Source organism: Dermochelys coriacea, chromosome 1, assembly GCF_009764565.3.
Source record: "Dermochelys coriacea isolate rDerCor1 chromosome 1, rDerCor1.pri.v4, whole genome shotgun sequence".
Lineage (NCBI taxonomy): Eukaryota > Metazoa > Chordata > Testudines > Dermochelyidae > Dermochelys > Dermochelys coriacea.
Window position 1 is genome coordinate 20906702 of NC_050068.2, and position 26006 is coordinate 20932707.

At 41.8% G+C, this 26006-nt stretch overlaps 2 protein-coding genes and 1 long non-coding RNA gene across 17 annotated transcripts in view; 1 reads left to right on the top strand and 2 right to left on the bottom strand.

Moving 5' to 3' along the window:
• Positions 1–2457: 2457 nt before the first annotated feature.
• On the bottom strand, positions 2458–9094 carry CCDC89 (coiled-coil domain containing 89). The gene is made up of 2 exons (XM_043504109.1): positions 9010–9094; positions 2458–4030 (listed from the first exon to the last, which is right to left on the bottom strand). The coding sequence occupies exon 2, from the start codon at positions 3797–3799 to the stop codon at positions 2717–2719; it is 1083 nt and encodes a 360-aa protein (XP_043360044.1). The 5' UTR covers positions 3800–4030; positions 9010–9094; the 3' UTR covers positions 2458–2716.
• Positions 6042–24277, top strand: LOC122457874. The gene is made up of 3 exons (XR_006277563.1): positions 6042–6240; positions 19894–19897; positions 24268–24277. It is a non-coding gene; the product is annotated as an uncharacterized LOC122457874 (long non-coding RNA).
• SYTL2 (synaptotagmin like 2) overlaps positions 13881–26006 on the bottom strand; it is a 78323-nt gene continuing 66197 nt past the window's right edge. For all 15 annotated transcript variants that reach the window (XM_043504104.1, XM_038396022.2, XM_038396012.2 and 12 more), the window contains 8 exons: positions 24642–24761; positions 23380–23549; positions 22267–22369; positions 20473–20643; positions 19109–19187; positions 17622–17721; positions 16663–16868; positions 13881–15273 (listed from right to left, as the gene is read on the bottom strand). In XM_043504104.1, the coding sequence (XP_043360039.1) occupies positions 15128–15273; positions 16663–16868; positions 17622–17721; positions 19109–19187; positions 20473–20643; positions 22267–22369; positions 23380–23549; positions 24642–24761 (1095 nt within the window). In that variant the 3' untranslated portion in view covers positions 13881–15127. The remainder of the gene's footprint in view (positions 15274–16662; positions 16869–17621; positions 17722–19108; positions 19188–20472; positions 20644–22266; positions 22370–23379; positions 23550–24641; positions 24762–26006) is intronic.

Sequence of the window (26006 nt, forward strand, 5' to 3'; positions counted from 1 at the left end):
GGCAGTTAAAATGATCAGGGGGCTGAGGCACATGACTTAGGAGGAGAGGCTGAGGGAACTGGGCTTGTTTAGTCTGCAGAAGAGAAGAGTGAGGGGTAGGGGAACCAGATAGCAACTGTGAAAAAAACGGGACGGGGGTGGGGGGTAATAATAAGAAAAAGTCCTCAAAAACAGGACATCTGGTCACCCTAGTGAGGGTGGATTTGATAGCAGCCTTCAACTACCTGAATGTAAGCGGGGGAATAGTCCCGCTCTTGTGGGGAACTTTCCTGGCTTCTGCACTACCCCGGTGAAGTGGGCTAGCGAAAGGATCTGAGTCCTCGCTCCCACTTCCTTTATCCAGTGGCCTCCCTGCCCTTGAGGGCTCCCCTTCCACGCTCCTGTCTGGCAGAGTCCTCGTAACCCCAACAAGGCTGGGCCCAGGATTCCTGGGGGGCTCGACCCGCAACCCTGCTGTGGTCACCTAGGACAGGGGCTAGGGTGTCCCCACTCTGGGGTACTCTCTCTGCACTGGGCGCTTCTCTGACCCACTGACCATTACATACAAGTTAAAGCAAATGCAAGTTATTTAATCAACAATTAATTTTAAAAAGAATAAGGAATAATGGGAAAGGTTAAAGGAAACACATCACCCCGCTCTGTGGCAGGGAACATCACAAACAGTGTCTCTGGAACGTCCGGGCAGTTCACCGTCTGCTCCTTGTCAGTCCCAGGCCTTCTTCTCAGGCCCTGGCTGTGCTGCAGGGATGCCGTGGGTTGGACACTTGCTCTGGTGGTGGCCACACGCTCTCAGGCTCTAAGTGGTAGGACCCTTCTGCCCAGTATCGCCCCCGCCTTGTCGGGGTTACGAGCCAAGCCTGGCCTGCAGAGCCTCTTGGCTGAGGCATCTCCCTATGCTGGGCCTGCTGCCAGGGTCCCCCTCGGTCTCCCCAGCTGCTCACCGCACCCAGCTCCAGACTGCTCCAGCCCCAACCGCACCACTCTGTCTCTGCACTGCTGCTGCTGCTCTGCCTTCAGTTCCCTGGGCTGTTTCTTTGGCCCCTCTGGCTCTGGTTGCTGCAGCTCTGCTCCCAGGACAGGTCTGCTCCGCAGGCTGCTTTTCTGGCCCCTCTGGCTCTGATTGCTGCAGCTCTGCTCCCAGGGCAAGTCTGCTCTCTCTGGGCTGGGCCTCTGGCTTTGGGGCTGCAGCTCTGCTCCCAGGACAGGGTCTGCGCTCTCTGGGTTGCTTTTCTTGTCCCTCTGGATCTGGCACAGCTCTGCTCCCCAGCTCAGCTTGAGCCCCTGCTTTCTCCTTAGCTTGGCCCCACTCTGTCTGACCCAGGCAAATCCAGCTCACACAGAGGACAGGACCTCCCTGGCCTCCTGACCCTTATTAGCCTGCTTGCCCTGTCATTCAGGCTGACCTGGAGCATTGGCCTCTCCCCATTGTTCCTGGGGGCTGTCAGTCTCAGGGTCCTGATTCCCCATCGACCCTTCCCCCTTTTTAGTACTGGGAGCTAGCAACTAAAACACCCCCACTGAATGTTAGTAAGGGGGCAACAGTCCCCTTACATGAAGGGGGGTTTCAAAGAGGATGGAGCTCGGCTGTTCTCAGTGGAGCAGATGACAGAACAAGAAGCAATGGTCTCAAGTTGCAGTGGGGGAGGTTGAATATTAGGAAACACTATTTCACTAGGAGGGTGGTGAAGCACTGGAATGGGTTACCTTGGGAGATGACGGAATCTCCATCCTGAGAGGTTTTTAAGGCCCGGCTTGACAAAGCCCTGGCTGGGATGATTTAGAATGGGTTGGTCCTGCTTTGAGCAGGGGGTTGGACTAGATGACCTCCTGAGGTCTCATCCAACCCTAATGATCTATGATTCTAGGTTGCACACACTAGGGGAAGGGAAAGGTTTTGCCAAGAACTCCTGCCAATGTCCTTGTTGCTAAAGTAAAATGATGTATTTATTATCCCTGTAACATCACATAGGACAGCATGGGGCTCAGTTTACTTGAGGATGATGAACAAAGTCCAGTTTTAAACCTGATTTCCACTGATCCACATTTTTCATACCTAGGACCTGATCCAAGCCCCTCAGAAATTGATGGGAGCTTTTCTGTTGACGATGATTGCTTTGAATCGGACCCCTAATGTATAGAGAATTAATCATCTACCTGAAAATCATCCTCAGTGATAAAGATACTGTACATGTGGTAATCTGCTATATCCCTTCATACAGGCAATAAACTGTGATCTTGGTGTGACCCCTTTTTCCTTCCCAGCTCCACTTTACTGTATATTAACAATTTGCTGTATCAAATCTAAACTCTTCAGGGCACGAGCTTTTTTTCCCCCTCTTTATTTGTCATGTAAAATACTTAATGTACTTCTATAATCTGAAAAAATTACTAGAAACATGAGAGGCAAGGAACAAACAAGACAAACTCATAAATGATTATGAATTTTCCATACTAAAATCCATTGTTTCCTAGTTTTATTTAGCATAACTTGTTCTACTAACTCAAAGTGCTGCATTTAGGCTGCCACCTAAAATCAATAGTATGGAAACAAAAAATGGGCTTCAAACCAGCCCTCATAAAAGGTTTGTAAAGTTGTGAGCACACTAATAAAGAAATCTGATACAAGATCATTTTAGTTTTTAACAAAAGGGTTACTAACAAGCAGTAAGTAGTATGCTATAATAGTTCTGCTGAGAGCTGAACAGAGGGTGAGAGGTTATGACATGAAGTGGCGGAGTTTGTTGTTCAGCTCTTTTTCTTTAGTAAGTAAGTCCATGCTGTGTTTCTTGTAAGCATCAAACTGCATCCAGAGCTCACTGTATGCTTGCTCACTTCCCTCCAGACGTCGCTGCAGCTCTTGGACCCTTAGGTTGCTGTCCACTGCTGCTATCTCTCTCACAAAACGCTCCTCTGCTGTCAGCCTGGCCCGCTCTGCAGACTCCAGCTTTTTCTCCAGTTGCTGAATTTCCCGTTGCTTCTCCTGCATTGTCTTGCCCCTCTCCATTGCCAGATGCAGCAGCTCCTCTTTCTCACTGACCACCCTCTCCAACTTGACTTGCAGCTCGCTGGCCTCAGCCTTTTGTTGCCTTTCTGCCTGCTCCAGCTGTGCAACAGTTTGGCAGTGCTTCTCCTCCAGGCTTTGCAGTTGGCTTCTCAGTAAATCAGTTTCCCTGGCATGGACACTGGCTTGTTGGCTCTGAGCTTCCAATAGCTCCTTCTCTCGCTCCTGGGCTCTGTGGCCCTCTTGAGCACATCTCTGTTTTAAGGAATCTACCTCCTGAGAGAGCCTCGTTCTCTGGGAAGTGAGCTGGAGAACCTCAGCCTCCTTCTTCTTCAGAGTCTGGCTGAAAAGGCTATTGTTTTCCTGCCTCAGGCGCTTATTTTCCTCCCTCAGCAGCATGTTCTGCTGCTTGTGCTCATCCTTGAAGCGAATCATGTCCTCATGGTTGGCAGCCAAGTCCATAAAGCGCTCCTCCAGCTGCTGGGCCCGCCGGGTCTGACTTTCCAGCCTCACACTATCCTCCATCCTCAACTCCTCCAGCTCCATGTTGAGACTTTCCAGTGCCTTGCAGCGCATTAGGGTATCATCCGCTCGCTTCTTCAATATGCAGATGAGCTGAGACTGCTCATGGAGGCGTGAACGTAGGAGAGCCTTCTCCCCCTTCTCCCCATCAGAGAGCCCATGGAGCTTCTCCAGGGCCTCATACAGATCTCCCATGTCTCCTTTTGTCTCTAATTCAGCCTCCTTTGGATCATTTGTGGGGCAGGACATCTCGGGGTCCTTCTCATCCTGAGGCATGGAGCTGCTGTCTCCTGCAGAGTCTGTAATTCAAGTTAGATAACAACAGCTTCTCTTAGTAACATTCAAAATTATTTAATTGCATCCAGCAGTTCTAGTTTCCCAACCAACAGGGCTGCAATTGGTGGATATGCCTGGGGAGTTCCATTATATCACAAGTCAGGAGACCTGGACATTCCAGAACAGATTGCAGTTTGCCAACAGCTCTTGAACTGGTCACTTTCCTTGGCTCTGCAGATTGAGCGGGGGGAATCAAATTAGTATCTTACATGTCTGTATACTAATGCGAGAAGTATGGGGAATAAGCAGGAAGAACTCAAAATGCTAGTAAAGAAGCACAACTGTGACATAGTTGGCTTCACAGAGACTTGGTGAGTTAATGTGCATGACTGGAATATTGGTCTAAAAGGGTACAGCTTGCTCAGGAAGGACAGACAGGGAAAAAAGGGAGGAGGTGTTGCTTTATAGTAATATATATATATATATATATATATATATACTTGGACTGAGGCTAAGATGGAAATAGGAGACAAACTTGCTGAAAGTCTCTGGGAAAGGATAAAAGGGATAAAAAACAAGGCAGATGTTATGGTTGGGGTCTACTACAGACAACCTAACGAGGAAGAAGTGGATGAGGCTTTTTTTTTTTTTTAAACAACAGAATCATCCAAAGCACAGGACTTGGTGGTGATGCGGGACTTCAGCTACTCAGACATCTGCTGGGCAAATAACACAGCAGGGCCCAGATTATCCAACAAGTTTTTATTTCAAAAGATGGAGAAAGCTAGGAGGGGAGGGGCTGTTCTAGATTCGATTTTGGCAGATAGGGAGGAACTGGCTGAGAATTTGAAATTGGAAGGCAGCTTGGGTGAAAGTGATCATGAAATGGTAGAGTTCATGATTCTAAGGAATGGTGGGAGGGAGAACAGCAAAATAAAGACAATGGATTTCAAGAAGGCAGACTTGAGCAAACTCAGGGAGTTGGTAGGTAAGGTACATGGGAAGGAAGTCTAAGAGGAAAAACAATTGAAGACAGTTGGCAGTTTTTCAGAGAGACATTATTAAGGGTTGTGATGCATGGTCAGAAAGGGTTAAGCATCCTGCAGGCTAAATGACCCAGAACCAACCTGTAGAAACATGTTAGAAAAGTATATGAATGATAATTAGGACCACTCCATGTTAGATAGGTTAGAATTTGAAATGCAAACCTGTATTGTTAGAGAATTAGAGGTGATACTAATTGTATGTGTGTCTTGTTCGATGTTAGCCATGTAAACAGATAGTTCCTGTCTATTACTACAGCTGTTGATTCAGCGATCAAAAGGAAATATTAACATTTAGATGAATCTTGGGTGAAATAGTGTCATTGTCTATATGTCTCTTTAAAACTGTATATGAGCTACTTAATGGATAAATTACCAGTGATGTTTGGGAAACAGAAGGTTACATCAAAAGCCTATTGTTCACCCAGGACTGTATGGGCAAGCGAATACTAAAAAAAAAGACTGTATAAAAAACTCTTGGGACCTGATCCTTTCATCTCAGATCTGGTTAATACTTCATGCAGGGGAAGCTTAAGGCGCAAGGTTGAGATTTCCAGTCCTAACCTGGAATCACCCTGAATATAAACATTGGACTATAACCTTTGAACTAATTCTGAAAGAACTCTTTGCAACTACAAAGCTCACCATCTCCATTGTGAATCTGAATCTCAAGAACTGTACTCATGTCTGTATATATATTGATCTTTTAACCAATACTCTTTCTCTCTCTTCTTTTTTAATAAATTTTAGTTTAGTTAATAAGAATTGGCTGTAAGTGTATATTTGGGTAAGATCTGAAATATTCATCACCTCCCAGGTTAATGTGTCTGATCCTTTGGGATTGGTAGAACTTTCTTATATGTTGAATAAGATTTTCAGTAATCCTCATCATATTTGACTTGGGTGTCTGGGTGGAGGCCTGAGGCTGGGTTGCTTTAAGGAAACTGTGTTGGCTTCTGGGTAACCAGTAAGGTATCATAGAAGCTGTTTTGTGCTGGTTTGGTAAATCTAAGTATTGAGATATGCACCAGCTTTGGGGATTGTCTGCCCTGTTCTTTGCAGTTCACCCTAATTGAGTAACTCCCTGGGACTTTGGTCACAAGGGCACAAGAACAAACTATCCCTCTGCATAGGAAAGATAGGAAATATGGTAAGAGACCACCCTGGCTTAACCAGGAGATCTTCAATGATCTAAAAATCAAAAAAGACTCCTTCAAAAACTGGAAACTAGATCAAATTACAAAAAGGATGAATATAAACAACACAAGTATGTAGACACAAAATTAGAAAGGCCAAGGCACAAAACAAGATCATACTAGCTGGAGACATAAAGGATAACCAGAAAACATTCTACAAATACATTAGAAGCAAGAGGAAGACCAAGGACAGGGTAGGCCTGTTAACTCAATGAAGGAGGGAAACAATAACGGTAAATGTGGAAATGGCAGAGATGCTTAATTACTTCTTTGTTTCGGTTTTCACCAAAAAGGTTGGTAGTGATTGGATGTCTAACATAGTGAATGCCAGTGAAAACGATGTAGGATCAGAGGCTAAAATAGGGAAATAACAAGTTAAAAATTACTTACACAAGTTAGATGTCTTCGAGTCTCCAGGGCCTGATGAAATACATCCTAGAATACTCAAGGAGCTGACTGAGGAAATATCTGAGCCATTAGCGATTATCTTTGAAAAGTCATGAGAGATTCCAAAAGACTGGAAAAAGGCAAATATAATGCGAATCTACAAAAAGGGAAATAAAGACAACCTGGGGAATTACAGACCAGTCAGCTTAACTTCTGTACCTGGAAAGATAATGGAGCAAATAATTAAGCAATCAATTTGCAAACATCTAGAAGATAATAAGGAGATAAGTAACAGTCAGCATGGATTTGTCAAGAACAAATTGTGTCAGACCAACCTGGTAGCTTTCTTTGACAGAGTAACAAGCCTTGTGGATGAGGGGGAAGCAATAGACATGGTATATCTTGACTTTAGTAAGGTTTTGATACTGTCTCGCATGACCTTCTCATAGACAAACTAGGGAAATGCAACCTAGATGGAGCTACTATAAGATGGGTGCATAACTGGTTGAAAAACCATTCCCAGAGCCTAGTTATCAGTGGTTCACAGTCATGCTGGAAGGGCATAACAAGTGGAGTCCCGCAGGGATCGGTTCTGGGTCCAGTTCTGTTCAATATCTTCATCAATGATTTAGATAATGGATAGAAAGTACACTTATAACGTTTGCAGATGATACCACGCTGGGAGGGGTTGCAAGTGCTTTGGACGGTAGGAATAAAATTCAAAATGATCTGGACAAACTGGAGAAATGGACTGAAGTAAGAAAGATTAAATTAAATCAGGACAAATGCAAAGTATTTCACTTAGGAAGGAACAATCATTTGCACACATACAAAATTGGAAATGACTGTCTAGGAAGGAGAACTGCGGAAAGGGATCTGAGGGTTATAGTGGATCACAAACTAAATATGAGTCAACAGTGTAATACTGTTGCAAAAAAAGCAAACATCGTTCTGGGATGTAAGCAAGACATGAGAAGTAATTCTTCTGCTCTACTCTGTGCTGATTAAGCCTCAACTGGATTATTGTGTCCAGTTCTGGGCGCCACATTTCAGGAAAGATGTGGACAAACTGGAGAAAGTCCAGAGAAGAGCAACAAAAATGATTCAAGGTCTAGAAAACATGACCTATGAGGGAAGATTGAAAAAAATGGGTTTGTTTAGTGTGGAAAAGAGAAAGCTGAGAGCGTAGGTGATAAAAGTTCAAGTACATAGAAGGTTGTTACAAGGAGGAGGGAGAAAATTTGTTTTTTTTAACCTCTGAGGATAGGACAAGAAGCAATGGGCTTAAATTGCAGAGAGGGAGGTTTAGGTTGGACATTAGGAAAAACTTCCTAACTGTCAGGGTGGTTAAGCACTGGAATAAATTGCCTAGGGAGGTTGTGGAATCTTCATCATTGGAGATTTTTAAGAGCAGGTTAGACAAACACCTGTCAGGGATGGCCTAGAAAATATTTAGTCCTGCTATGAGTGCAGGTGACTGGACTAGATGACCTCTCGAGATCCCTTCCAGTCCTATGATTTTATGATTCTCTGCTGCACAAGTGCAAAATTAAGGAAGCAGTGAAGAGAAGACACTTAGCCCTAGCCAGAAAAAAAACCATAACAAACCTAAATAAGACTAGTACTTATCCAGGTCCAGCTACCCCCTGATGACAAACCCATGGCAGTTCTTTACTGATGTGCTGGTGCTGTGAATCCAGGCAAATATTGTTTGTTTACTTAACTATATCATTATTAAGACAAATAAATCCTTACACAATTTTCTTCCCCTCTATTCCTCATTCCATATCTGTTATTAGAAACACAAATATAGCTGGAGTTACTGGACTGGTCTTTTAACTGATTGTAAACAATGTCTGGACCTCTATGAATGAAAAGGGCTATATAAGTGCTAATTATTATTACTGAAGGTGAGTGATTGAATGGTTAAAGCACAGGGTTGGAGACTTGGATTCTAATTTTACCTTTGCCACTGATTTGCTGTATTATCTTGGGCATGTCACTTGTCTGTGCCTCAGTTTCCTCATATGGAAAATGGGGAAAATATTTATATTATAAGAGCAGACTGGGACCCTATCATGCTCGCTGTCGCAGAAATGTGTGAAAAGACACTATCTGCACTAAAGAGCTTCCACTCAAAAAGACACATGAATAGAGGTGTGTAAAACATACTTATAAATGAGCATGCTGAAAAGCAGCACATGTTGTTTTTAGATTGTGAGGTAGTGGTAGGATAAGAGGATAACAGGAAGTGGGGAGTCAATGCAAGGAAAAGGAAGGAGAAAGAGAATGGAGGGCAAGGGAGGTAATGTGAAGGAGAGGAGTGGGGGCATACAGCTAGGCAGCAGAGATTAAAGAACGGCCTCAGAGTTTTGTGGTGGTGACCTTCTCCAGAGGGTGCCATCCCATCTAGGTACATCAGTCCACGCACACCTGCTGCTGCTTTCCCTGCCTCCTGACAAGTGGAAAGAATTGGAGGGGGAGGAAAGGACCAGATTTAGGTGGGCTGGGTGAAAGGAAAACAGGCTAAAGAAGATGGATTGAGAATAGCGTGGAGGAAGAGAATAGGAAAATGTTTCCTTACCAGATATTTTCTTTTCTCTGGTTTGTCTGCCACTCCTACTGTAGGGTTTCTGTCTCCATGGAGACAAGGGGCTAACTCCGACTCGAGTCACTCCACAGCTCATGCCTGTGACTTGGCTACTTGGAAGGCTGCCAGGTGTAGTCAGGCCAACCCTGAAATAGTTGCGAGTGCTTCATAGCAAACAAGCGCCACTAACATACATTTTAAAAGATCCTGTAATGAGACTGGGATATTCCAAAAGAGGAAATATTGAAATGAACTGCAGGCCTGAACTCACAAAGAGCTGGAGAAGTCACATTGTTAGGCTGTAAAGTTCAGCGCAGGGGCCTTGTCTTCATAACTGTCTCCATGCTGAAGATAATGAGATATGGACCTTGCCCCAAAGAGCAATGAAGCATCTAGGCATGAGGTGAAAGAGAAGAGCAAACAGCAAAAGCAATATACTTGGGGAGAGAGAGAGAGAGAGAGAGGTCATGCATATGTCTTATTGGCTCCACTAATGTGTGTGTGGGGGGGAAAGTGTATGTACTGCATGTGCAATTGACAGAGAGGCTGGGCACATAGATTATAGCTTTTTCAGTAGGGTAAAAGGGTTGGCGTGGGTGGGTGAGCAGGCTCAGGTTTATAGAGGCTGGGAATGGGTGACAGAGAATGGATCACTTGATTACCTGTTCATTCCCTCTGGGGCACCTGGCATTGGCCACTGTCAGAAGACAGGATACTGAGCTAAATGGACCTTTGGTCTGACCCAGTCTGGCCACTCTTATGTTCTTAAATAGATTTCCCTGGCAAATTAAGTGCATTTTTAGGTGGGATTTGATGGGCTAGAACAGAGCGGAGCACATACTGCCTATACGGCAGAATGGACAGAGGCCTGAATGAGAGTGGGAAAGCTACGTGATGGGGGCTGTTAGGTGGCTTCTGTGCAGCAAGGATGGCAACAAAAAGAAATGAGAACAGAAAGATAGACAGAAGCCAGAGTATGTAGGCAAGGGGAAAATGCTCTCTCTTCCACTTTATTCGTCTGACAATACTGATTTTGGAACAGGGAGGTAAAGTTATGTCAAGGCTAGTCATATATGTGGGAAATGTATTTCCAGGTGGGAGGATTATATGCAATTGTGATAAATGAAGGGGAGGAGAGGGGGAGTAGCTCCCTTTTATGGATCCAGGCAGCCAGCTAAATCCCTCTTAGGAGCTGTTCTCTACTTGCTTTACCTGTATAGGGTTAAAAAACCTCCCTGCATAGGTAAAAGAGAGGAAGTGAGCACCTGACCAAAAGAGCTAATGGAAAGGCTAGGACTTTTTAAAATTGGGAAAAAACTTCCCCTATCTCTGTCTGTGTTGTTCTCGGGGAGAAGCAGAGACAGGTCTGGAACTATGCTGTAAGAAGCTTGAGGCCAGGTATGAAAAAATCATATAAATCATACCTAGAAACTACTCACTTGAAACCCCCCCCCCCAATATGTAAGTAGCTCAGGAAATGTCCAGGAAAACACGAGTAGATTTATTTCTTTTTATTTCTTTATGGCTTGTGGACTCCTCTGTGCTAACCTCAACTGCTTTTGTTTTGCTTCTAACCTTTAAGATGGACCTCAAGAAGGTTATTCTTGATGCTGAATTTTTGTGAGTTTTTTAAATCTAGCAATAGCCTGAGTTTTCAATGTATTTTTTTTTTAATAAAATTTACCTTTTTTAAGAACAGGATTGGATTTTGTGTACTAAGAGGTTTGTGCACATATTATTTAATTAGCTCATGGCAACAGCTGATTTCCTTTGTTTTCTCAGCTCTTTCCCAGTGGGGTGGGGAGTGAAAGGGCTTTAGGGTACCCTACAGGAAGGAGTATGATTCTAAGTGCGCCTTCTGGAGTCCTCAAAGGGGTTTTGCACTTGGGTGATGGCAGCATCTACCCATCCAAAGTCAGAGAAAAGCTGCAACTTTGGGAGTTTAATACAAGGCTGGAGTAGCCAGTATTCCTTTTTAGAATCCTTGCGAGCCCCCACCTTCTGCACTCAAAGTGCCAGAGTGGGGAATCAGCCTTGACAGCAATGTTTTTAAAATAAAACAGAGTAGGCACTTTAGACTCATTAGGATCACTGATGTACTACTGCTTGTGACAGTTTTGCCAGAAGCAAGCTTCATTGGAAGAACAAACATCAGGTGTGTATTATCTTAAAAAGTGATGGACACAACTGCTTACAGCTTATGGGCTCCTTCATAAAGAGTAATTGGAGTTTCGTTCAAGACAGCTATTGCCTCAGTGGCAAGACTCAGTGCACTTTCCTAGAAGGTTGTCTTTTGCCTTCCAATATCGTGTCTCAGCTACATGCTATGGATGACTTGGAAGCTTTCTTCCCTTTGACTGCAAGGTAACAGGGTATGTTTCCGCTGCAGCTGCGAGTGAGTCTTCCAGCCTGGATAGACAAACTTGCACTAGCTCAGCCCAAGCTAGCACCGTTAAAACAGCAGTGTGGATGCTGTGGCACAGGTAGAGGCTTGGGCTAGGCACCCAAGCTCAGACTCACCTGACCCCCCTGGGTCCAACCTTGGGTAGCTAGCCCAAGTCTCTGCTGCTGCCACAGTGGTGTCACTGCTATTTTTAGCGTGCTAGCTCAGTCCAAGCCAGTGCAAGGCTGGCTACCCACTTGCTCTCAGCTGCAGTGGAGACATACTCAAGCAAAACAAACAAGGAAATTGGCTTCCTGAAGTCTTTTGTCTTGACAGCTGAGCCCTGGATATCAAAAAACAAATTCCTCTAGGCTTTTTTCTGTCAAAGCAAATGTTAGTAGCTTAGTCAGAGGCACACAGTGCTTTAGTGTAGGGTTGTTTGCACACACAGTGGTAAAAAGTCCATATTAGTTAGGTGAAACATTTTCAAGGGATTATTACCAATAAGTAAATACTTTTGTTAAATGCAGTTTTAAAAATATTAGCTCTTTTCACCATACCGTTGCTTGAGTGTTAAAATTCTTCCTGCCCGCAGGGTAAGTGCATTGCTTAATACTAAGTTCCTGTTAAAACAATTTAAAAAGGAAAAAGCCAGTTTTCCAGACAGGGAATTTTAAGGCTCCAGTTTTGTAAATAAAGCCATATACCATTTTACTGTCATGTGTTTTCCCAAGACAATTCAATTTCTTTGGAATTTGATTTGTTGCATTTCTTTGCACTGCAGTATAGTCCACTGGCTTTGAGTGGAAGCCAGTGCATTTCCCTTTCGTGTTACGTTACGCAGTAAAACAACACTAAAGCTTAGTAAACTTAGCTGTTAAAAGATAAAAGCTATTACTTTTCTAGGATCTGAGCCAAAGTCCACTGAAATCAATGGGCTGTGAATCAGGGCTTTCATGAAGATACCAATACAGTCTTCTGCAACTGCACTACTGAGCACTGCTATATTTTTTAAGGCTACTGTTGCGACTGGCTCAGTTGATCTTGCATAATTCACTGTAGGCTTGAAAGTGGCACGTTTGATATGGTGACTCATTTTTTCCTCAGTGGAAAAAAGCCCAATATGCTGGTCTGGAAAAGCACTTAATCTTCTGGACATGCTACAAAAGCAATGTATTTGCCAAGATTTTGGGGGAAGTTTGAGGCTGTGTTCCTGATGGGGGCAAAAGAGTCTGTTTTGTTCTTTTGGTTTATTGGTTGTTCAGCAGCATTAAATAATCCTATATAAATTAACTTGGTTAGGCAGGTGATTGCAAGTGTAATTAATTATTTGGGCATGGAAAGCTTCTGCATGGGTGTGTTTTTTTAAAATTTATATCCAAAATAAAATTATGATGATGTATTTTGAGTGAACACTGTCTTCTGAGGTAGCTGCATGATGCTCTTAGTACCAATACGAAGAATGATTAAGGAAAAATGGGATATCTGATTACTATTCTAATAAACCAAATGCTTGCATTGTCATGGGCTAGATATTTTAGTTTGGGTATCCTAATTTGAGCACTTCCAGAGATGTCTGTACTGTACAAAATATTATTACATGACTCCCTGCCTGAAGAGTTTCAGTCCAAAGATGCCCTGTTCCAATCCTATCATCTATAAACTCCTGAAACTATTTTTAAACAAAACAATGTATTAGAGGGCTTGTCTACATGGTACATTAGTGTGTCCCAGCAGAGGTGTAAACTCTAGTGTTCACAAGCCTGTCCCACACTAACTTCTGTGTGGACTCTATTGGCTCACACTAGAGTTTCCCTAGTGTGCACAGACATAGCGCTGTTTCAAACTATGCTACATCACTGTACATCAGGGAATTTTTAGCATGCAACAGCAGGGATCACACAGATAGCGCACACGAGCATGTTGTGCATGAGCTAATGCATCATGTAGACAAGTCCTCAGTTGCACAGACAAAATATGCACTTATATATTTGTAAGTTAGCTAGTGGAAAGTTAAAGATCGTGCACACAATAATCCAGTTTTGCATGTGCAGCTAAAGTCCTTTATAAAAATATGCATCTCCTCATGTCAAACAAATCAGAATGTAGTGTGAATACAAAAACATTTAATTCTGTACATACACTCCTCAGTTCAGAATGTTTTTTAAATATATAAAAAGATATAACAGGCGCTTATTGTACCTCTAAGCTTCATAAATATCCAGATTTCAAAGTTAGTAGGACATAGTGCAACCATGACCCTACATGGGTGCTTTTGAAAAATTTCACCCAAAATGCCTAATGTAGTTAGTACTCAATTTCTATTGAAAGTCAATGGGAATTGGGCACTTAACTCCTTTTGTGACTTTTGAAAATCTCAAAATTTCACCCTCCCTTTATTCATATTTATAATTTAATAAAATATAGGATGCATTACCACATTCTAGACCTACAGTAGTTGCAATAAATAAATACACAAAAGTGTAACATATGCATTTATTTTGAGGACTGTGACTTTCAATAATGCAATATGAAAAATTCAGATATGAAATGCAAATCTAGTATAATTGATCAGATGTGTATTTTAATTGAGCACTTCTCTGAACACAACTGTAGCTTTCATATGCTGCTTTTAGTTAAAAACAGTGTAAGAATAATACATTTCTATGTTTTTTACATTCAAACTTTTAGTTACATACAATGCTATAGGATTGAAATGTGCTTGCTATTTCGTACGGTGTAGGTTGTTTAAAGAACTACCCAATTCCTGCTGTGTTGTTGTGGTGGCACCAAAGTGCATACAAAAGTCTTGACATACCCAAAAGAGCAATCCAACAACAGACTTGGGTACAGATAGTGTATATGCTTAAAATAAATATCCAGTTTATTCATCAATAATAAAATGAGCAACTTAATGGATGAAAAGATCCTTCAAAACATTTAAATACAGTAAATTCAACGTAGTTGCTTCCATACAGAATCCATACTTTAGATATAAGCTAACAAAACCACTAGTGTATGTACTACATATACAGTCAACCCTCTTTATGGCCCTGATCCTGAACGTGTGGAAATTCAGCACATTGTAGGATTGAGCTCAATATCACCACTCTTCATAGAATGCTTATATATCAATAGATAAAGCCCTCCCAAACTCTGAGAATTTAAAACTCGAGATGGAATTCCCCGTCACGAACTCTAGCAAAGGGTGAAACCACCAGAGAGACTTGAACATGTCATTAAAATTAAGCTGCAAACACACAGTGAATATGAATATAGCGACCTATTGTCAGCTCATCTAAAATACCACACAAAAGACCTTGGGAAATAGACAAAGTTGTTGTTTTGGGTTTTGTTTTTGAGGGCATTATTTAGCGAATCACCAACATTTTGCACTATTCCAGGTGACCACACACACACACACACACACCCCCCCCTTGTAACTGGACCACTGAATTTCAATAGTCTACTCTTTATTTAATTCGTTTTCAGTGAGCAAGTAGTAAAAGGCCTTTAGTTTAAAAAAATAATCTGAAAGCAGAAAAGTTTAATTTGCATTATGTAGTAATGTTTAGCAGCACAAAATAAAACAGAACAGAGGCTGTCTACAGATCTACTGTAGTATACACACTTTTATAGAATTCCTCCAAGTTCCTCATTTTATTATTTCCTTCCCCTCCCACGATCCAACAAGTAAATATTTTGGACACTAGCAATTAGAAAGTCATCTTATTTTGTCAGCTTTGCTACCATTAGCATCCTGAGTGGTAGGGTATCTTCTACCCATTTGTTTGGCGAGCTCATCATTCTCTCCCATAGGGTAGTTTCATCTAACGTGGAGTCCATCCAGTCCACTGCAGTACCATAGCTCTTGCCTTGGAAAAACATAAGGAAACATTATGCACTTTTTTAAAACCTGCCATCACAGTTAAGAGTAGACTCTCGGGCAAATCTCCACACACGAGCAAAAATCAGCAGTTTCCCCCCAATTCTGAAAGCTTTTGACCCACCCTTCAGAGTTAGCTGACAATTTTCATGGTGTGATTCTGCATGTTCTATACATGTACAACTCTCATCAAACCCAATTAATGGGAGTTGTGCCTACATAGGAACTACATAATATCTCAGTATTCTCATGTGTTTGATTATTCTTGTTTGCTATTTATTAGCTCATCTTTTCAGGATCCCTAGTAAATGAGAAAGTCAGTCAATCAAGATTTTCCAACTTTGGTTCCTAAAGTTCAGCATCTAAATCAGTGGCCTTATTTTCCCATTGACAGAAACTGTGGTTGGTCAGTACCTCTTGGGAAGAAAAAAAAATTAGCATCAGGTCACTGATTCAGATACCAAAATGTTAGCCACAGTATTAATGTTCAAAGATAGATTTACCAAATGGGGTACACCTCAGGGAAAATACATGTATTTTTGAAAACTTAGGAAGATTTAGCAATAACCTTTATAAGATCTCACTTAACTGGGTTTCCACAGGGAAAAAAAAAATCTATCATGCTAATGGCAAAGGGGTGCACAAGAAAAGAGTGACAGAAAAACCTCAAAAATTGGGGTTTTCTGCTTTACATTTATTGTAGGCTAAATTCCTCTTTCTTCTTTTGCTGCTCTGGTCACGTCACTCCTCTGAGTCCCTTCTCTGACTTCCTGTTTTTTATACTGCCTCATATTCAGTCTCTACAAACCCCATATTCCAGGCCCCCTCCAAGCTTGCCTCAACATATATCTGAATTTTTATCTCCATCATCTTCTATCCACCAAACTTCACTCTGACGTTGCCCCTTCTGCCCAAAGACTTCACATTTCTCCCATATGCACCCTTCTCTTCCCCAGTTCCCTTCTTTAAACCCCCTTCTTCCATAAATCCCTCCTCCCAGCACTGGCATCTTCACATAATGGTTGTGTGTCTGAATCAGTTCATAAATTGATAGCAAGTTTTTTGGTTCAGAGTGTGTATTTTGTGCTTTGTAAAGTGCTATGTACATTTATGGAAAGAATTTCTAATCTAATCTGAGATCTTCTCTAACCCACCTGTACCCCTTAACATGACCCTATTCCTGCTCTGTAACTGTGTACTGTATTTCGGGATCCCCGCTGCATGAAAGGTGACTTACTAAATGAAGCCTAATGCCAGTAAGTTTGCTCAGTGATATTTTGCACACAGAGGGGAAAAAATGGAGAGGCAAGACAAGTAAATGGAGATCCAGGTTGTATTTTGCAAGTTAAGGATTAATTTAATATATCATCATCAGTACCTGTTCCCATTCCTATCCTGAGACCTCCCAGAAAGTGATTGGCTAGTTTGTGGTGGTCCCAGACTGTAAGTTCTACACATGCTTCTTTCAAATCATCAGTTCTAAAGCCATCGTAAACCATGGTGTGGTTGAACACCGGGTTTGTAGTTTTCTCCACTGCTCTTGTTTTCTGGCGGCTTTTCCTACTAGTATCTGGAAGAATGGTACTTTGGAAGGAGAAAATACTGTCAGATTATATTAAAACATTGAGGGCTACATTAACATTCTCTTTTATACGAATAATATATCTACAGGTTAACATTCTCATTAATATACTATGGGCTCTGAGACTGGGGGGGGGGGGAGGAAACATGTTTCCACCCTCTTCAGAGGGCCTGAGGTCAGGGCTGGCAGGGCTAATCACCCCCACATCTCTGAAGATGGAAGAGATAGGTGGATGGGGCAGGGAAGAGGCTTAGGAGAACTCAGTTATTGGTTTCCAGCCAGTGAGTGCCCTGCTAGTCTTGCTGCTGCCAGAGATTCCCCAGCCACTTGTCTCTAATGCCCTCCCTATGGCTTTATAATCCCCTGCCAGGAGGGAGAGAGGGAGGAAGGGAAAGAAGACAGGACAGTTTCCCCCTCTTTCCCACCTACTGCATGGCTTCCCTCCAAGACAGACATCCATCCTCCCACCCCAACCTGGTTTGTTTAAAATGCACAATCAATAAAGCTAGTTGCTCTTAAGTTAGCCCTGGTGGTTGATGGGAATTGTAGTCAGTTTTGACTAGCCAGTCAGTCAACCAGGAAGTCAGGGCATAAAGTGCAAGGTTGGAACTCACAATATACATTGTGTCCGATGGGTGGGTGAAATGCATCAGCCCTACAGGGCATCTTGCAAGGCAACATCTGGGAAGTCTCTCACTCACAAATTAAAGGAGGATTAATTAGCATAATTTTATTAGTCCTGCTATTGTGGTTACCATTTAACAAAAGAGTTGAGCTTGTTGCCCCTCAGGAGAGGAAGGTCATTGCATTCCTTCACCCAGATGTGGACCTCTCCAGTGGACGGGGTCTTGTTACCTTTGGAAGAGACAAATAGGAAACCAATATTCACTCCCTTTAGAAATTAAATGCAAGAGGCAAAAGGAGGGAAGAAGTCAGAGAAGGTGACTGTACAAATTTGGGAGGAAATAAATTCACAGCCATCATACCAAACAAAGACATGCCTCCATCATTGCATTTGTATCATACATATGCCAAACAAATCCCGAGGAAAGCAGACAGAAGAAGGGCAGGCGCATTTCCCTGTTGTTTCAATAGGATGAGGTTATCCTAGACTTCCTGTCCCAAATCCTCATATTGTACTGTGCCAAACTCCTCCTCAGAAATGGCAAAATTTCAATGGTGGGTAAGGTAACTCCTATCCTCCAATACCGTCCCTCTCTTTTGTAGGCAGGCACTGGGAGATAGTAAATAGGTGCACAATTTGCTTATTTTGCATACACAGTGGCACAGCTGGGGCCAGCTTTACAACTTACCTGCATGCAGCTAGCGTGAACTAATATTAATGAGCACCCAAAAATAAGATTTAAGTGCACATTGCCAAAGCATCTAAAAGGTCAGTGATTTGATCTTGAGAGGATTCGTCTACTCTTCTTATTACTTCCTAATTGCCTCCACCATGCCCAACTCAGCTACCGAAGCTGCTGACAGGAAGGAGTGAATTTGTTCCTTATTAGCCAACTTGTTAAATTAAAAGTCCTTTGCTTCACTGACAGCCAATCCCAGCCAATTATTAATTGTCAGATAACTGACTCAGATCATCATCACTATTATAAACTAGGTACTATGGAATTCTTGTTCTTTCCCACATCCACTGCCTCCTGAGCTCAGTGCCCTGCTACTGTTTGCTTAGCATGCGGGTGTTTGCCTGAATGTTAATGACCACTACAGTAACTAGTGGCGAAGCAGGATCTCATTCCTTGTGCTCTATTAGGTATGTAATCCAGCTAGTTGCTAAAAGCCCATGCTGTCATCCAGGTGTAATTCTTAATGTCATGTGTATAAAAAAAGCTGAAAATAGCTGAGAACTTAAAATGAATGGTAACAGATGGAATCCCAGTGATGACTGAGCCTGATGATATTGTAAAACAAAAAGAGCTCTCAATCGTGCTTACAGTGGTTTCCATCACTTCATTCTGATTCAGGCATTCTAGACTTTGGAGTGACAATCTTGGAATCTTACTACATAGATTTATATAACAAGTGTCTTTGCTTCCTTAATAAAAAAAACACTGAATAAGTCATGGTCCTCAAGTGAGTTCATGGTCAGGTTAGCTTGATTCTATAGAAAAATGACTACTTTTTAGGAAAAAGGTAATTTAACTTTGTGAAATATATTCCCAAGAGGCTATTAAAATAAAAAAAACAACCATGCAAACAAAAAAAATAAAGAGTGAGCACATACCCCCGACAGGCTGCGGGACATACTGAAGGGCTAGTTTAATCTCTCCTCTGTTTTCTAGTTCAAGAGCTGCTGCTGGAGTCTGAAAATTAAAACAAAAAACTCAGGCCACATTCTGCTGTAACACAATACCCCTTTTTATAGCATTCCTTGTGTATCTCACTTATGATGAGGCAATGCCAGCAAGCAGGAAATTCTGCTTTGATATTTATTATAAATTCTACTTCACACATGGTTAGCCATTATAGATTACATGTACAAATTGCTCTGCAAAAGTCTTCTGCAGGAGTGATAGGTTTTACTGAATTATGATGTGAAGCAGAATTTCTCTTTTGCCAACTGAAGATTTTCTTGCATTTTTACCTTCAAATCTTCCTCAGTTTGCAGGCAAACAAGAGAGAGTTTATGGGAGGAGTTTAACCCCTGGAATGCGCCTTCAGATTTAGATAGTACCTCTTTTGCTAGACTGATAAAGCCCTATGATTGTAGCTCATTCTCAAAAGAGATTTCTCTACAGTTTTGCTGCCCTCCTACCCTTCACTGGGTCATGTCTAAAATTAGAACATATGCTCTTTGGAGCATAGCCTTTTCTTATGTGCACTGGGAAGCACTGTAAAAAGTAACATACAGACTAAAATATCAAAGCAACTTTCAAAAATAGGTAGGCTCTAAGCAGATAGGATGCTTGTTACTATCCTGTAGAACTACTTTAATTAGAAGACCACTTGCCACCTCTTTGGCTTTTGGCTAAGGCCTTACCCACTTACTTGCTGAAAATTTTCAACCAGTTTAGTTAAAGTAATGCAAAAAGGCTGTGTGGACACATTTTGATTTAGAAGTAGTGGTTTATTTAAAATTTAGCTAGAATTGACTTAAGCCCATTGTAAACCAAGGTGAGAGTGCCCACACAGCCTTTAGCTAATCCAGTACAACGTTCTCTGGAAGACGTGTCCTTAGATCAAGCATACCATCATTTTAATATGTATCCTGTATATACAAATGACTATCTGCAAGGGGATGCAATTGATGGTCTATGCCTCCAGTGATATTATGCAGCCACATAGGCTGGAAGTTCAATCTGGGAATCCCACTCCTCAGGTTGGTTGAAAGAATAGAGTCAGACTCCTGGGGGTACAAGCTGCTTCTCTCTGAAAGCACCTCAATTGGCCAGTCACTCATTGGTACAAGGAAAGGTCTCAAAATTGTATGTCTTATCTGCTTGCCTGCAAGAAGCATTTCTATAACTGTAGCCACAATAAAAATGCTCAAGCAGGAAAAAATGAGAGGATATAAAAGATGGGCAGAAGCCTGTGACTGGATAGAGATTACATCTCATTCGTACATACAACAAACACCTAAGAACTTACCCTAGGCTTAAGTGGGAACCAGTTCATCTGCTTATTCTGTTTGTCATTCCAGTCCCATGTTCCCAAATCAAGTTCCACCTCACCAAGGAAACTATTGCGCCCAAAGGTGTCATTGTGCCAGACAGAGAGATTCAGTCTCTGGGTCTTTACCAGTGCCTTGTCAATTTTATACTGCAAGAAGGGTGAAGCAAAAGAATGACAATTTAAACAAGGCAGCAGAGGCACTGGAACAATTGGTACAGTGGAGGTGCAGAGAGCCATTGAACCAAACTGTAAACCCGGTATATAATGGAAAACACTTCAAGCCAGGGGGTGCAGCAGCGCATATGCAAGGGACTATTTCATTAACACTCAAGAATCCAGGAGTGACTGAGATTAGGAGAAGGCCAGTTGTACTGGGAAATCCATTCAACAGCCCATTTAGGTCCACCAGAAACATGTAGAAAATGATGGCTACTGTACATATTTGAGACTCTAGTTCAAACGGTTTAAATTCATGTTCATCTCACATTTGTTAGTAAGAATTACAGAAAAATCAGTACATCTAATTCAGTATATCCAAACATACTGAATACTACTTGGCCAGCTATCTTAAAATATCTGTACATACAGTTATTTAAAATTTCACCACACTCCTTTGAGCTAGCGAAGTATCTCCATTTTGCAGATGGAGAAGTTAAGCTACTTGCTGAGGTTACACAAGTCAATGGCGAGTTTAGAACAGAACTCAGGAGTGTCTGATCTCCATCCTGTGCTCAGATCACACTTCGCTCCATACCTGTTTTCAGAAACCAAGTCGCTCTATCCAGTGCTAGTTGGAGAAATACATGCATAAGTGAAAGGAAAGGATACACTGGGTATCACAGTGTCTGGTCCCACCTGTGCCATAAGAAGTTAGCTGCTTTCCAGCCTATTGGGATCAAGTGATAGCTTAATGGACAATTGAGAGTTACAGAAGGACTGAGACAGCTCAGGCTGGGTTGGAACCACAGGGAGCAAACAAGCTGCTGTGGCAGACCCTGAGCCAGAGTCTGCAGGAGGCCAGATACTCCAAGGGAACCAGCCTGGAGGCCAGTGCTCTATATGGCAGCTGAGGAAAGACTCAAAGGTAGCCCAGAAAAGGGCTGAGAACAGGGCCTAGAAAGCCCGCTGAAGAGAATCCATAAAGAACAGGAAAATCTTTTTGTTTATTGGGACTTTCAGTTGGACTTTTGTTACCCGCGGAAGGGGTTACATTTGTTTGTGATTTGAACAGAGGGCCAAGCTACATCTCTAGCATGGACCAGTGTGTGGAGAGCCAAGGAGACCCATCTTGGGGAAGGAAACTGAGGGACGGAGTGCTAGTACGGCCATTCTTGAACACAAGGGGGCACACTGGGGCAGCCGCATCCTACAATACAGTGCAATAAGAAAGGGCATAGTATGGAGTAGCATCTATAGTTGGGCTAGGCCCTCAAGAAATTTTTGCCATTGACTTGCTCTGTGCTTCTGTTTCCCTTATCTGTGAAATGAAAGCAATAGCCTTGCTTTGAAAAGTGTTTTGCAATCTATGGATGTAAAGTGCGAATTATATTATGGTCTCTCCTCTTCTCCAAACACTAAAATCCTTAATCTAAGGTATGAAACTGGAAAAACATTCAACAGTACCACTTAAAATACTCAACACAGAATAAAAATGGAGGATTCTACTATGGGGCCACATGAATATGGGGCCTTGAAAAATCTCAATTTCTGGTATTTCAGGATGTACATTTGCATCATTTGTGTGTTCACCTAGTAATATTAAATAAGTACCCGCAATATTTCATTGTAGACTGGATTCAATGTTTTCTTTTTCACAGAGGTCTTCCTTTTCCCCAGCTTGTATTTCTCTGGAAGCAGGTAAGTCTTTACATATCTAAAAATTTAAACAAACAGACTGATAAGGGCAGCAAGATATTGTGTAAAGCTGTAAGACATGAAATTCCCTGCCCCCATCCAAAAATCCAAAAATGAAATACAAGTTTTACAGAAGATAAACTTGGTTAGCAATGCAGTTGTTGTAATGTACGCTTTTCAGTTAGTGATTTCTAAGTCATTCAGTACTTACCATTTCAGTAGGTCTGAGTTTTCAATAAGTAATCGCCTTAAGAATGAACATTAATGGTTTCTACAATATTGATCAAAAGTAAAAGCCCTCTTTAGAATCACAGAAATTAGAGATAGAAGACACCTGTTGGATCATATTGCCCTTGTCCCCAACCTTTCAGAAGACTGTGGTGGGCGCCAGATACCCCGGCGCCAAAATGCCACTGCCGAAAAGCGGCAGCGATAAGAAGCGCCGCCACTGAAAAACGGCAACACATCTCGGCAGCATTTCGGTAGTTGGGGTGTCCTGCGGGCGCAAAAAAATGCCTTGGCATGCACCATGGCACCCCGGGCACCACGTTGGGGACCACTGATCTAGACTTCTGGCTGGGGTATCCAAATCTCATATTTAGATGTGCCAATCTAAATCTGGACACACAAAATGGGGAATTTACCATGCAGATTATTAATTTGATCATCAAAAAATAGAATTGAAGTTCCTAATAAATTGGGCTTCCTATATCATTCTTTGCTATGGGAAGTAAATGCACACACATGTACAGCCTATGTCATTTCTGATCTGTGTAACCGTTATACCTTTATGTTCTCTATAAATGAGCCTTAAAAATCTCTAGGAACTGCTATCTGCAAAGCCAGACAGCCATTTACATTCAATTCAGTGCAAGGAATCAAGGTGGCACATACTTCACTTATGTTTTTTTTCTTTTTTTGTTTTCTTTTTTGAAGACAAAGATAATTGTGAAAGGCTCTGTCTGCACTTCTTGTGCGTGGAAAAATAACTTCTGTTAGGAAAAACTCTGTAACCCTAATTAAACTTACGGGTCTGAATGTTGTTTCTTAACATCTGCAATTGCCAAGTCTTTACACTGGGAAACAAAAATATGAAGCTCCTTCAGCTGTTCTACATAATCAATGGCAAACTGAATGTGGCCTTTAACATCCACATTGCCAAAGTCTCCACTGTAGATACTCATTACACTTCCGCTCACCTGTACACATGAAAAGGGAAAAAAAGTTTTTAGTCTATGCTTCTGGTCAGACATATATGTTATTAGAATGGGAAATATATAAGAAATTCATCTGCACTCAATTCAGAGACAGTAAAGACACCAACTGTACTCCACTTAGATGTACTTTTGAAACAGTTTTCTTTGAAAAAAGATTGTAATCCATCCAATGAGAAATATTTACATTTCACTAGCTTTTATTATAAGATGATTGTAAGCCTCCAAAAACTCAAGTGAAAAGTATTATTTATTGCCTAATATACAAGACAAAGTAAAGAGCACACCATATATACAGCATACTCCAATCAGAGTCTTCAGATATTATTCTCATGTCTCTATATTTTCTTTCCCCACAGAAAATGGGGCCTCAATACTCTGGTGACAGGTACTCTATAAATACCCAAAAGAGATTAGGGTTAACATTTTCAAGAATGCCTAAGTGACCTAGTCACTTTTGAAAGTTTCACCCTAGGTGGATTGGAAGAAGGGTAAGACAGATATACAGGTGGATGGCTTTTTATTCTCATTATCCCCCTTCAAATTCTCCCAAAACTCTCCTTTGTTATGATGCCTGCAAAGAAAACTTGGCAATGGTTTAGGCCCCTGCCCATCATGCTGACTACTATTGTCTCAGTTTCCTTGTACTCCCCCGTCTGTCAGTATCCATCTGTTGCCTCTATACTTCTACTTGGATTGTAAGCTTCTTGGGGCAGGGACTGCCTTTTTGGTCTGTATTTGTACAACGCCTAGCACAATGGGGTCCTGATCCATGTCTGGGGGTCCTATCCACCGTGATAATATAAATAATCTATCTGTTGTAGTAATTAAAGACATTTGTAATGGCACCAATCCTTTGATTGGTGAAACTAAAATAAATAAAAATAAAATAAAAATAGTTCACTTTGTTACATTCATATACTGTCTAAGGTCAAGAAAATGGAGCATTAGACAACTTTATATAAACTCTGATACTATAGTGATGAAGTCTAGAGAGAAATAGATACAAAGGACGGGGAACGACACAAAGGTTTAGCAAAAGCAGAGTGCCATTAAAACAAGCTTTTGTTTACATACAGAAGACAAGGATGCCATGCCAGAAGAGCCGCTAAGATTGGTTAGAGAGCTGGGGCTCTTCTTGATTCTGCCATGACGATAACTGCTTTCTGATGTTGTATCAGTGTCTCTTTCATCACTCTATAAAACATCACACAAAGAAATCCAGCATGGGCATTTAGAAGTCACAAGAAACATAGTTAAAAGTTGTCATAATTTTAAAAAGCAGACTCGTAAAGACTGGAGCTCAGTGGATATTGGGAGCCACATTCCAAAGTAGTGCAGTGCAAGCAATTATAATTCCTTAAATTAGATCATGCTTCTGCTTTGCATGTGGGAAGTTAGTTGTGCTAAAAAACAAAAAAAGTTAGAGGGAAACGCGACACATTTTAGAATTTGCTACCTGTGTTACAAGTTGAAATCTTGATCTAAAATGTACTTTTACTCCTTTTGTGCAGTGATTAGTTTAATTAGGCTCATTAGTTTCACTTTCTCATGCATTAGCTCAGTATAATAATGCAATTTATAATGCTAAAATCTTTAACCAGTCTGATTCAATTCAAGTTGTTTAGTTAAAGGAGAACGTTCATGGTAGAGAAGCATACAAGGAAGCAAATGGCTTTTGGAGGATACTTTAGCAGTTACATCAGAAGATTTGGGTTCGGTGTTACTCAGCCAGACACACGCCTGTGGAAACATCTGTCCATCCACCTGTTTGTTGCTATGAGAAGCACACTGTCTATCCTATTTAAAAAAAACCCATCAAACAGATGCTTTTGGAGCATGCCCGGAAGGTCACCAAATTCAGGATATTTTGGACTGGGGGTGGGGCCAAATTTCAGACTAAGTCCATAAACAGAACACCCTGTCAGCTGTCTCCTCTCTTTTACATTGAAGGGAACCAGCTCTGGCACCCCATGCTGACTGCAACTGGGGCAGCATGGCATGGGGAGAGAGATGATCCTGCAGGTAACAATATGGGTGCTCATTTTTAGGACATCTATGTTCTTAAATCATTGCTGTTCTGGCATCCACTAATGCAACTCCACCAGCGATAGTAGCAGTTGGAGCTATAGTGTAGACAGGACTCAGGTATTTTTAGATGACAACATAGAATCACAGAATATCAGGGTTGGAAAGGACCTCAGGAGGTCATCTAGTCCAGCCCCCTGCTCAAAGCAGGGCCAATCCCCAACTAAATCATCCCAGCCACGGCTTTGTCAAGCCTGACCTTAAAAACCTCTAATGAAGGAGATTCCACGACCTCCCTAGGTAACCCATTCCAGTGCTTCACCACCTTCCTAGTGAAAAAGTTTTTCCTAATATCCAATCTAAACATCCCCCACTGCAACTTGAGACCATTACTCCTTATTCTGTCATCTGCCA